This window comes from Saccostrea echinata, unplaced genomic scaffold (genome assembly GCF_033153115.1).
Source record: "Saccostrea echinata isolate AGI-Se365-2 ecotype Australia unplaced genomic scaffold, CSIRO_AGI_Sech_v1 ptg000025l, whole genome shotgun sequence".
In the NCBI taxonomy this organism is placed as follows: domain Eukaryota; kingdom Metazoa; phylum Mollusca; class Bivalvia; order Ostreida; family Ostreidae; genus Saccostrea; species Saccostrea echinata.
Window position 1 is genome coordinate 8,381,245 of NW_026889774.1, and position 12,760 is coordinate 8,394,004.

The window sequence follows — 12,760 nt, forward strand, 5'->3', positions numbered from 1 at the left end:
TAAATGCCATTATTTTTATAATTTTTTTTTAATTAAAAAAATAAAATAAAATCGCATACTGTCATTTCTTCACATTTTATTATATACTCATACTATGCTACTATGCATTTATTAAGAGCAAAGAACAAGGTATGGTTTCAATACAAATCTTGCCCTGTGTTTTTCTTAAAAATGAAAGTGATGTAAAATATTAAAACTCATGCTTTCTGAATCAGTGAAATTCCACCCAGAAAGATCATACAAATCATTTTTCTCACATGACCTTCTAAATGCTAATTGTGACATCATAAACTTGTGCAATTTCCCGTATTTTCTTAAAAAGCTGCAGAAGACATCAATTTTCAATGGAATTTTCTTTCAGATAATATTGTCCACAGGCATCGCCCACAAAGATTTTGAGATATGTGATTTTTCAAAGAATTTTACGCAACATATCTGAAAATTAAAGTGGGCGACGGCTGTGGACACTATTTTCTTAAGGAAAATAAACCTTGAAATGAGTCATTTTGAGGCTTTTTCTGTTTAAAATAGAGAAATGCATCAAATTAATGACGTCATATTTCCAGAATGGTATTTCTTCATGGCCTATTTTTTCCTGATTTATCACAGTCATATACTCAACTAATACTTAAGCCAGTTTCAAAACTTTTTGAAAACATTAAATTTTTAGGGCACAATAAAGCTAAAACCGTACCTTCTTCTTTAAAACATATTTGCTAATAAAACAATTTTTATATTGTCTCTGAAAAAATGCCAAAAAATCTCATAAAATACATATATTGTAATGGTTCAATGAAGAAACATTAGTTAAAAGAATTCCTCCTTAAATGGAATTTTAGATAGACAGTGCAGTGAGTTTTGCCCAGACTCGGTAATTAATCTATGACGAATGTCAGCGTTGTAAAAAAAATTATATAAAGTGCTGTTTTAAAAGCATGCATACTAGTATTTGTACACTTATTGAATATTTTAAAACATATGTATAGTATGTCTTCTTAGTTCAGTAAGAACGTGTAAAATTGGCTAAAATTTTCAGTTAATACATGAATTTCCTAGTCTATTCAGTAATTACATGTATTTCCTAAAACAGCCAGTAAATACATGTATTTGCTGAATGGTTTAGGAAATACACGAAATTCCTGATTTCACATATTTACTGTAACATATACATAATAAGTTTACACCACTGGCTAAATAAGATGAATGTTTAGGTATTAATTTCGAAGAAAATCGTATGAGTGCCTGTATGTTTCGTCGAGACAGTCGTCTGTCAAAGCAACGTCGAAATGAGTGCCCCCGAACTCGACGACGGCGTGGATCAAAGAACCCTCGGACCAGCCTCCGTTTGGTCGACGAAGCTTTATGGCACCTATTTTGGTACAGTTTTTCTCGGTGGTGTATGTTGGATTTTGTGAAGTTGACTGGTAAATTCCGATCCCAGATATAGCGTCTTCTTCATTCGCCGTGTATGTTTTTTCGACTTTATGACCAATGGGAACCTCCTCTCCTTTTTGCACCAATGCTTCAAAAATATGCAGGCACCTTGATTTCCCGTAAAGTGTAATTTTGTATTCTTGTCGATGCAAGCCTTCAATGAAGGGGACATTGACTTCAAATCCAATAGAATAGCGACTGATTCTTGAAGAAATGACGCATGGCGTATGGCCGAACAATACAGCCCCTTTTAAGACTGCCAGTCCTGGATCAGCTGGTGCTATTACCTTTTTGTCGGGAAATAATTCTTTTATTGCTTTTAAAACCATAGGCGATTCGGAGAATCCACCAACAAGAAGAATTTTTGATAAAGAATCTCCTTCAAACGAGCTCACAATTTCTGTTATGTGTTGTATTATACCTTGTAGTGTATCTTTGAAGAAATCTTTGAAAATGTCGGGATGTACCCGCAGTTTTCCAGCCTTAAATATGACTTTTTTAGCGTATCTCGTCTGTGGCAGTGCCTCTGTCAATGTTTCTCCTGTTTCTTCTTCAAATATCTCTAACAGACGAAATGGGAGCGTTATGGTCACCTTATCTTCTAAGTCTGGTCTGACTGTACGTTTCTTTGTTTCAAAATCACGAAAAAGTGAAATATAATCGTCCATATTCTCTGTCTTTAACTTTGTAAGTACATCATTTCCAAAAAGCTTCACCAAAAATTGGTAGAAGGCGTCATCCACTTTTGTTCCACCCCAAGCTCCGCCGGTTGCATGGTGGACTTCGCGCAGGTTCTGATTTGAATGTACTTCGTGCACTGTAATATCGGCAGTTCCTCCTACAAAAATAAGAATTAAATTTACAACAAAAAATAAAAATAATTCTAACTGAGCAGCAGTTCTTTTTTCAGAACTTCGTAAAGGCAAACGAAATATTTTGTCTCCAACATATTGGTGTTTTGACGTATTTTAAAGTTAGGCTCCTCTCTCACCTCCCAAATCCAGTACCATATATCGTGTCCCTGGTTTGAACTTGTACGATTCAGTCTTTTCCTTATTAACGGACATAACTCCTATGGGGACGTGATTACAATAAATGGAGGCCGCCTCCGGCTCCAAGGCTAAAAGTAACTGCTTCCTTTCAATACCAGCCTTTAAATTAATAAATCACATAGTTCGTTATGCTTTAGACACTTAACGTCATAGGTAAGGCAGTTAGTATCATGTTTGTGTACTTCACTAAACAGCACAAGAACGATTCACTGAAATGTTCTACTTTTATGGACAGAGGTTTACTTGGAGGTATTATCCGGTAATAATATTTAAAACAATAGACCTTTTACCTCGAAATCTATAGAGATAATTCCATAGTTCATACCCTACATAAATTTGTCATTTAACCTTTCACTTTTTGGCCGCAAAATCAGTACATGTATGGGTATTTCTTAAATTAGAGACATTTTTTACCTTTCGACTTTGAACTTTTAACATAACTTTTGAAAAAAACTTTAACCTTGGCCATATCTTTTGAACGGTGAGTTCTAGGACTTCACATGTATATTCCTTTTGACAAGACCTTTCTTTGGGTACACACATTTTTGACTACATAACCTTGACCCTTGAGTTATTTCAAATAGTTAGGAAAGGGGTTAAAGTGCTCCAAATGTTTTTGTTATCTGATATCAATAGTTACACAAAGTGTACATTATTTTAAATTATTGTTAATTGAAAAGTTTCTCTTTATGGATACACAGAATATATTTAAGTTATTTACAGTTGTAATAAATATGTGTAGTTAATAATCAAAATTGAATTACAACAATCATCACATTTATTCTTAAAGGAGTGGTCGTGTTTGAAAATAGTTGCACAACTATTGTATTCCTATTTTTGAAAAACCCCAAATATAACGGTAATAGTAATACGTTTCTTATAGAAAGTAGAGCAATGGTCATGGTAATTTAATGCCAAAATTCCAGAAAAAATGGCAATGTAATGCATTACTTTACAACGTAATTTGCCCCAAGCCTGCTATGTATAGCAGCAGAATTGATGAGGTTACAGTACCCTTCTTTTGGATCAATGACACACCTAGGTTCTACATAGTGCACAAAATGACCTGGGCACCATTTGTTATATGGTTAAAAAGTCACAGTGTACTTTAAGGTGATATATACTTTCCACATGTGCTCTTTACTAATTGTCATTTATTGACAATTGACATTCTTTAATTTAATTAGTCGTGCAATCATTGCAAATTAAAGATTGTTAATTTTTTTGTAAATTGATTTTATTTCTACCATTATGCAAAATAGGTTTGATGTCACCGATTTGTCTGCGGGATCGGAGTTGTTGCCATCAGAACATGTGACATCAAGGGACGAATATTTGGATACTATTTGACTAGATGAGTAGCAAAAAAAAATTCTAAATAATGTCACCACTACCAACTTTTTAGGTTGCAAAACTCTGTCCCTGATGGTACTTGGCCTTAAAGTGTGTAAGATATAATATTAAACTCAGCAAGAAATGCTAATATAGAAGTACATATACGAGGGGTGATCAAAAAGTTCGCGAACTGATTTATTTCCTTAAAAGAAATAAAATGAGGTTTCAATGCTGCACATCTGCCATTGTTCTGCCCATGCGCGAATCACGTGATCCAGGCGGTAACGTGACATGCTCCTTGGTCATTCTGTTCACAGAAGCTAAAAGATTTTTCCGAGTCTTATATTTCTTACCATGCAAGTTATTTTTTATAACAAGAACAGTCCATCTGTCAGAAATGGCCAAATCTCGGCAATAGGATGGGTGGATAAGGACATCCCTTCCCAGAATTAGCATAGTGATCATCAAAACCCGAGTCCTCTGTCTCGGGAACGTCGTTTATCCAATGTGGATACAGTATGGACGAACTCTTTTTATCAAATCTCATATGTTTAAAGTCTAAAGTAAACGATATTTTAGGGATTTGATAATTATATTATTGTTAAGATATTCAACTATTTTTCTAATTGTAACTTTGCGATCTTTTATAACAAAGTGCTCAACTAAGGACACATCTTTACCTCGGCTTGCTTTTGCTAGGCAACAGAACAAACATCATTTTTAACCATCTCCCTGCCTTCACTAAAACAATCAATCCAATTAATGATTGAACTTCTGGTAAGTCTTTTGTCTTCATAAACCTTGTACAAATTATCATATTCTACTAGAAAGGAATTTCCAAGATATACGTTAAACTTTACAGCCGTTCGTTGCTCGAGTACGACTGAGTTAACCATTTTTTGTCACAAGTCACCTACATATTGACGTCATTTTCACATTGTGACGTCACAAACACGGAGCAAAACATTATATAACACCTGCCATTTATAGAATATGTGTATGACTATATGTGTGCCAAATTTCATTCTGATCTGAATTGTGGTAAATATATAGAGATAGTTCGCGAACTTTCTGATCACCCCTCGTATCTTTATACCACCTGTCAAGTGATGGATGTAGAAATTAGGCTTAAATTATCAATTCGGAAGCAATACTAACGTCTACTGCCGCCTCCATCATGAACTGTTTTGCACCTTCATCCCAAATGGCTGGTACAGTAAGTACCCATCGAATTAAGTCCTCAGTAAAAGTGTCCACTCGGGTTGTCAAAGTTTTCATCAGGTGCTCTTTTAGGTACTTTATGGCCATCGTAAATACAGTCATCGCAGGCATTTCCTTTCCATTTATATCCTTTATTGTGGTGGTTCGTCGTAGACTCTGTAAAATTAATTATCAATTTCTTTATATTTCGGGTAAGCACTATAAAAAAAATAATACACACATTTTATTTCTTAAACTATCGCTACTCGTTTCTAAAATATATTCTTCCTTGCAAAGGAATAGAACAAAAATAGGGTTTTTTTTCCATCAATGCAAATGATTTTAAACAAACTTTATTTTTATGGAGAGTCATCTTGAAGCGTTTGAAATACAGCCATCCCTCATGCTCATTGTCTTCTGCTAGAGAAGCGTATTTGTTTTCTGCCTCGTATCCAAAAGAATGGAAGGTTTTGTCTGGCTTCAGCAGAATCACAGACGGTGTCTTTAGTGATATCAAGGATTGATTTCCAGCTATCCAGTTACAGGTGCTGATTTTTAGAGGGTCTTGTTCAAATTCGTGATGAAATGAAAATGCATACCCAGAGAAGGTTGTACCAAAGTCAATAGCTGCCACTAAAACTGGCAACGAGAAACTCATTGTCGTTCCTTCAAAAAAAAAGATATAAATGGAAATTTTTAAAATAAAATTTAAAAAGTTACTTTTAAATACTAGTGTCTACATGTAAAATTAAAAACCAACTTTTTTTTTTTTTGAAGTCGTTTTAGGAAATATTATACAGGCCTTAGATAGTTTTAATCAGACTGACAAAACTGGGACTGGGGCTATATATATAAATATATATATATATATATATATATATATATATATATATATATATATATATATATATATATCCCCTCAGTTTCAGCCTGATTAAAAGGATCAAAAGGCGGTGTTTGGTAATTAAAAGGTGCGGTACGTGCAAGGTATTCCTTTGGAAAGGTTTGTAAAAAAAAAAAAAAAAAATAGATAAAAAATTTCGCAGTTACCAAATCATTTTAGAGGATGATTGCTCGTGTCCTGTAAACGTGTACTATTGTTTTCGAATTTTCATTTTCCCACGGGATTGGGGATGGGGATCAAAAAACTTTTTTTTTTTAAGAAGAGCCCTGGTTCCAAGAATTCCTTTTACAATTTACACAGTAGCCAAATCATCTTTTGGACGATGATTCGTGCTGTCCGCTAGGTGTGCAATAAGGTTTCAGAATTTTCATTTTCACCCTAGGAGTCAAATTGGAGTCAAAAAATGACATTTCTTCGACAAAATAACCCTGGTTCCCAGAACTCCTCATACATTTTGCGCAGTAGCCAAATCGTCTTTTGGAAGGTGATTGCTAGTGTCCTGCAGCTGTGCAATAAGTATTCGGATTTTTCATTTTCGTCCTAGGGATCAAATGTGGGTCGAAAATGACGTTTTTCCCCTACAAAACAACCCTGGTTCCTAGAACTCCTTGTGCATTGTAAATAGTAAGCAAATCATTTTTTGGAAGGTGATTGATGGTGTCCTGTAGATGTGCAATAAGGTTTTAGAATTTTCATTTTCACCCTTGAGGCCAAATGGGGTTCGAAAAACAACGTAACCCGTTTCCCAGAACTCCTCACACATCTTAGGCAGTAGCATTTTCAACTTTTGCAGGTTGATTGGATGTGTTCTGCAGATGTGCAATAAGGTTTCCTAATTCTCATTTTCACCCTGGGACCAAATAGGGTCATTTAATGATGTTTTCAAGTTCCATTTTGGACTAATTTCTTTCTTTCTTGAATGAAAATGAACTTTTGTCTATTGTCTGTACAAAGTCAGTGGGAACGGGGGGGGGGGGGGTATTTCAGGCTTACATGCAATGAATTCCTGTAACATACCGGTCTTGTAGAGTAGGTTTTCCCCTCTAAAATCACCCCCCCCCCTAAATATCATAGCTGTTCTATGTATGTGGGGAAAGGGGACAAATTAGTGTCGCTTCTTCAAAATGACCACCAGTTCTATTGAAACATACGAAGTATAAAAAATAAAAATTTTAAATCTCATTTTTAACCGCCCAACTAAATTTTTGAAGCATTAAAATCTTATTCTTACGAATTGTCTTTCAAAAATTCTGGTGTTTAAATATTGCCATGGAACTAAAAATGGGCATTATTTCTAAAACTTTGAAATTTGCAAATCTTTTAGAGATTATTTGCTCTCTGCTCTCAAATCCAATATTACATTTCTTGGGTCGAGGGTACATATTTATGCTTTGGCTTGCAAAAGCAGTGTTTCTTGCATTGTAGTGTTTATGGTTTTAGCCTTGTTTTCCCTTTCAAGAACTATTCAATTAAAATACATGTACTCACAAAATGACACAGGGAACCCATCAATAGCGTAAATTTTACAATTTTCTCACATACTTTGTAAAAAGGAAGTATTTATAAGATGAAATACTGGGCGTTTAGAGGACAAGCAAATTATCAAATCACTAAAAGTGCCCTGATATTATTTTAAAAATCGTTAGCAAACACATGTATACCGCTGCGCCGAGAGAGGGTGTTGAGACATCGAGTCTTACGATTTTTGAAGAGACTAATTTATGATTTCCCATAAGTTAGAATTTTGTGTTGAGACTACACGTGTATGATTCAAACTATATATTTTAAGATTTCATACTAAATTCGAAAATTCTTGACCAATATTTCCTTAAGAAAAATTAGTGGCTTTCGTATAAACATTTTATTACATTATTGTCGATATGATGTATAAGCATTGATAAAAGAGGGGAAATCCTACTCTGAGAAAGTAAGAGGGGGAAATTTGGCTCTGGTGTGAGATTTTCCCTCGGGGGGAAATTCTACTCTGGAGTACAGATTCCGGGGGGGGGGGGGAGCTGGTTATGGGGGGAAACCTACTCTACAACACCGGTATGTATGTCTTATATCACAAAAGCCAGCAAGAGTTGGTGCTAAATATAAACAAAAATCCACTTCTGTCCCATGCATGTAGAGTAACAGATTCATTGAAAAAAGTATAAGAAGCAAATAAAATAAAATATTGTATGGTAGTACATCATGATTTACAAACTTTATATGGTCAATATACAAGCCAACTTAAGCAATATGAAATTACAGAAATATTTAAATATTGTACTTGATTGTTATGTTTTTGTTCTCATGTGGTGCTCTGAATGCATCCCTTCCTTCCTTTCTATCCCCCCCCCTCTTATGTAGCAGAAATCTGGATCCACTCCTGATCGGAAACATCAAACAGCATGCACATACAAATCTTTCTAATGATAACGTGTATAAATTCATTCTTTTAATAGTGAAGTTTATTTGCTTTACAAATTTAGAGACCCGGAATATCTATAACAATTTACATGATAAATACATGTAGTAGTTTGGTAAAGCATTATAAATTAATTACATGTACAGTGTAGCCCCATCTAGTAAATTGAAAATTTACAACATGACATTTATGTAGAGACAGCAATATTTAATTTTGAATGGAACATTACATGTAATTAAGGCCATATCATTCTATCTTTTGTAGGCAAAATGTTGATTTCTAAAACTTTCCCAAAGTCATGATCCCCCCCCCCCTCTCCCCCTATGGAAGAAAGAGACGTGCAATACTGCTGCACTACACTTTCTGTTAGAATTTCTAATTTCTTCAGTGCAGAATGTCGAGGAAATTAAAGATTAAAATGGGGTGCATAAGGGAAGTATTCTAGCTACTACTTTCGATTTAACAATACAAATGAAAAGGAATACTTGCATTAATATATGTTTAGAAATGGATATAAACTATACCTCTCTGACATGTATAACGTAAATAAAAAAGATATATACATGTATATCTATTTACTTACTGACACCTTTGAGTATATCTTAAGTAATTTCCGGAGGAAATACTGAGGCGACCGTCACATCAAGTTGTAAACATGATGCATTATCTAAATTCTAGTTTCGCTTTAAAATCTCTCTCTCTCTCTCTCTCTCTCTCTCTCTCTCTCTCTCTCTCAGGTTCCTAATATATGAAAAATAAAAGTTTTTAATCATTACTTATTACGAATACCAAAAGCCATACAAAAATTATGCTTCAAAAAGTGTACATTATGTGACTTAAGCTGTCTAACTCAGTGTTGATTATAATAATTCAGCTCATGCCCCCCCCCTTTTGGGCTCGAGGTTCAGGCTCCAGGCTGAGGCAAATTTAAGTTGATCATATATTAAAAATGCATCATATATATCTTATAAAATCTTCTTTACTCATGAGCAGCATTCAGGCAAACTAAACCCTTGCAAATGATCGAATTTTGCAGCTAGCGGATTTTTTATAATCAGCACTATTCAGGGTCGGATTTAGGAATTTAGATTGAGGACATGACATTTTTTAGAGGCAGGGGGTCTCCTTAAGGCGAAGTCCCGGAAGCTCGTGAATTTTACTGATTTTAAAAGTAAAATTTAACCGTATTAAACTTCATACGTGTAGATAGACGTCTTCCTAAAAACACAAACACATTTTGGGTATCAATAATCAAACTTTGCAAAATTACTCATCAGAGAATTTCCTGCTGACTTCTAGTCAAACTTATTTTTTCGTCCTTGAGCTGTAATTTGAGCACACATTTTTATATTTCTTGTATTTAAGACATTTCCTGTCTTTCATCATGCATCCCCCCCCCTTTTAATCGTGTTCATGACACCTCTTGAGTCAATGCATGTCTTCTCAATTTTGTAGTATTCAATAGACATGCAAATAATGTTAGGAAATATTACCCCCCCCCCCCCAAAAAAAAAAAAAATCATGATTCCCGAGTCAGAATGACGGAGACAATGTAAGGAAAATAATACAGTCACATTAAATTATTTTCAGTATCTTTAAATTTCAAATAAACTTTGAAACTTTGGTATAAAAAAGTTAAAATTATGAGTATCATTTTAGTCGAACACTTATTTTCATCTTAATTATGATATAAACGTAAAAACATTCAAACTAAACTGCTTTTTGATATACATGTTTACAATTAGCTGCACAACTCGAAGAAAAAATAAATTAGACGGCAGATCAAAGAGCTACACATGCAATATGTAAGCCACTTTTGGACATGTTTTCCTACATCAGACTACATCTCAGTGTACTTTATGTCAATTTTTTTTTTTTTAATTTTCTCAATTGATGGTGTTTCTCTATTTTCCAAAGAAATTCTTCAAATTGCTTTCATTAGCAACGGAAGAGAAAGTGCATTTAATTCTTGCCGATCCAGGATCGCCATTTTCACGTGTAAACAAAATCATTCTTCACTTTCCGAGGTTATACAAAAGAATTTGTGATACAAGTAAATTGACATCTTTAGTAGGTTATATTATCTTAAGAATGTTTTTTGGTATCAAAAAGTTATAAGCTGATGGCAGATCTGTAATTGTGGAAATAGATTTTCTTCGATGATATAGATAGCTTGAAAAGTTAATTAAATCTATGTACACTGTAATGCTGCTTTTGTAAGGGTGCCAAATGTTATGCTTTATATATTTGTCCATTTCAATTTTCATATTTTGATTTGCTCAGTTTTACTTTATATGCATACACATTTAACCTAATTTTTGGAAATTTTAAGGGGGCGTGCCCCCCTCCCCCCTCAAATCCGTCACCTCAGAACATAAACTTATAATGTGTAATAGAACAGGAAACAATAAGAGGATGCAAAGTTATATTAATTTATAAAACTACATATCAAACTTAAATATTAATGTTAATGAATATATGAGATATTATAGCTCTGTGAATGACCATATCCGGACACACATCGGACATCTCACATAATATTATTTAAAGCAGGATTTTATTTTTAGGCAACCCTGTATATTTCATACGCGTTCACTATTATTAGAGGCCACCGTGATAAGCCGGGATGTTTACCTACTTTGCAGGATGCAAATCTATTTTATTTGTGCTGTTGCTGCAATATTTGAAATTTGATAATTGTGAAGAACTGGGAAATAATGCACCAGAGGTGTTGGTATTTGGTGGTAATGGGTTTATGGGATCTTCCTTAGTTGAGAAACTTCTTCTCAGAGGATACCACGTCACTGTAGTAAACAGAGGAAACTGGTATTGGGATTCTGGCATTAAAATCAAGCCACGTGTAAGTCACGTGATTTGTGATCGTCTGCAGCCACTTAAAAACTGCACAGACCTGAGAGTATTGTACAATTCTAAGTTTGATGTAGTGATTGATTTCAGTGCATTTCACAGATTTCAAATTCAAGATGTTTTCGACATATTCCAAGACAGAATCGGTTTGTATATTCTCATAAGTTCTGATTCTGTCTATGAGGTTTGCAACAAAAGTCATGACGGGTATACACGTGAAACCGATGCTATCAGACCAAAGAATGTTCTTCAACGCGAGGAGTATGCTAAAAAAGATGGTTATGGCCACAGGAAACTTTTATGCGAGGAGGAACTTAGATTTCAGAGCATGAAGTGGGGATCAGTACCATTCGTATCTCTAAGATTACCCGATGTCATTGGTCCTCGAGATAATACGTACCGCTGGTGGTTATATCAGTTACAGATCAGCCTCAGTGCTCACTTAGAGTCTAACGTTAGACTCTCTAAATCCCAGTGTCAGACACCGTTAAGTTTAGTGCATTCCGATGATGTAGCTGACGCAATCCTCCACATATGTTCGCAAAACCCATCAAATTTTGCTCAAGGAAAGGCATTTAACTTGGCCTTCCGGGAAAATCCAACCCTTTTGGAAGTGTTTGAGATGATGAAAACTGAATTGAATAAGAAAGATGTTTCAATCATTTGTGGTGAAGAATTAGGCTTCAGATTTTATCCCACAGTGACCATGGGACCAATAGATATATCGTTTGCAGAAAAGGAATTGAACTGGAATCCCATTCCGTTTTCGGAGGCTGTAAAGGACGTTGTCGCCTTTTACGAATCGGCATCCAGAAATCCAGAATTTAAAAAAGAACAAGAGAACGCTTTAAATTTTGCCAAAATATCGATGCCTATTACAAGCGATCCCGATAGAATATACGAAGCTTTCTCCAAGGAGTATCTGACGATGGCAACAAATAGAGACGAGTTGTAGTTTACGGGCATGGTCGAAAACTGAGGGGATACATGAAACTCATCAGTTGAAATAATAAATATTGATATATCAAAAATATACACATGTAGTAGTATGAAGTAATAATATGATTTGAGTAAAAAAAATTAGGGCATTTACGCAAGATATTATATAAACTGTTTGCTGGCATTAAAGTGTTCGCATTACACATGCACTTCAATAATTAATGTCGTACATTTAAATATGCTTAGCAGACAAGACACTCTATGTGACTTGTAAAATGGAAATGAAAAATGAATAAACAATTATATCGTGTTTATAATTTTTTCATAATCTATGGTGATAAGCATTAATAATTTTGAATAATTTATGTTTCTTTGTCAGCAGTTCTTTGCCCAATTTTATAGGATTAAATAATGAGGAAGTTTTCTCATCTATTCCTCCGCAATCAAGGTACGCTTTCTTTGTTTTACATGGAATGTGAATATAACGAACAGTAGCCATGCCAAAATGTACAATTAAACAATACAAATTGTGAGCAGAATCAACACAGGTAGGGTCAGGTGCCATGGAGGAGTAAATATCCTGTCGACCAGTCACACACGCCGGGGTCTCTTGTT

At 34.6% G+C, this 12,760-nt stretch overlaps 2 protein-coding genes across 3 annotated transcripts in view; one reads left to right on the plus strand and one right to left on the minus strand.

Annotated features, from left to right (window-relative positions):
* The window catches only part of LOC133191939 (heat shock 70 kDa protein 12A-like), a 67,859-nt gene extending 59,614 nt beyond the window's left edge, over nt 1-8,245 (minus strand). Inside the window, exons 1-4 of one of the 2 annotated variants that reach the window (XM_061327709.1) lie at nt 8,201-8,245; nt 5,374-5,687; nt 4,980-5,198; nt 2,426-2,585 (exon numbers count right to left, since the gene is read on the minus strand). In XM_061327709.1, the coding sequence (XP_061183693.1) occupies nt 2,426-2,585; nt 4,980-5,198; nt 5,374-5,679 (685 nt within the window). In that variant the 5' untranslated portion in view covers nt 5,680-5,687; nt 8,201-8,245. Of the gene's footprint in view, nt 1-729; nt 2,273-2,425; nt 2,586-4,979; nt 5,199-5,373; nt 5,688-8,200 lie in introns of those variants that run through there. The other variant, XM_061327710.1, reaches the window with a different exon arrangement.
* Nucleotides 8,246-10,962: 2,717 nt separating this feature from the next.
* On the plus strand, nt 10,963-12,455 carry LOC133192571 (uncharacterized). The gene has a single exon (XM_061328563.1). It carries the CDS (start codon nt 10,965-10,967, stop codon nt 12,159-12,161), a length of 1,197 nt encoding a protein of 398 aa, XP_061184547.1. The 5' UTR covers nt 10,963-10,964; the 3' UTR covers nt 12,162-12,455.
* The last annotated feature ends 305 nt before the right edge of the window (nt 12,456-12,760 follow it).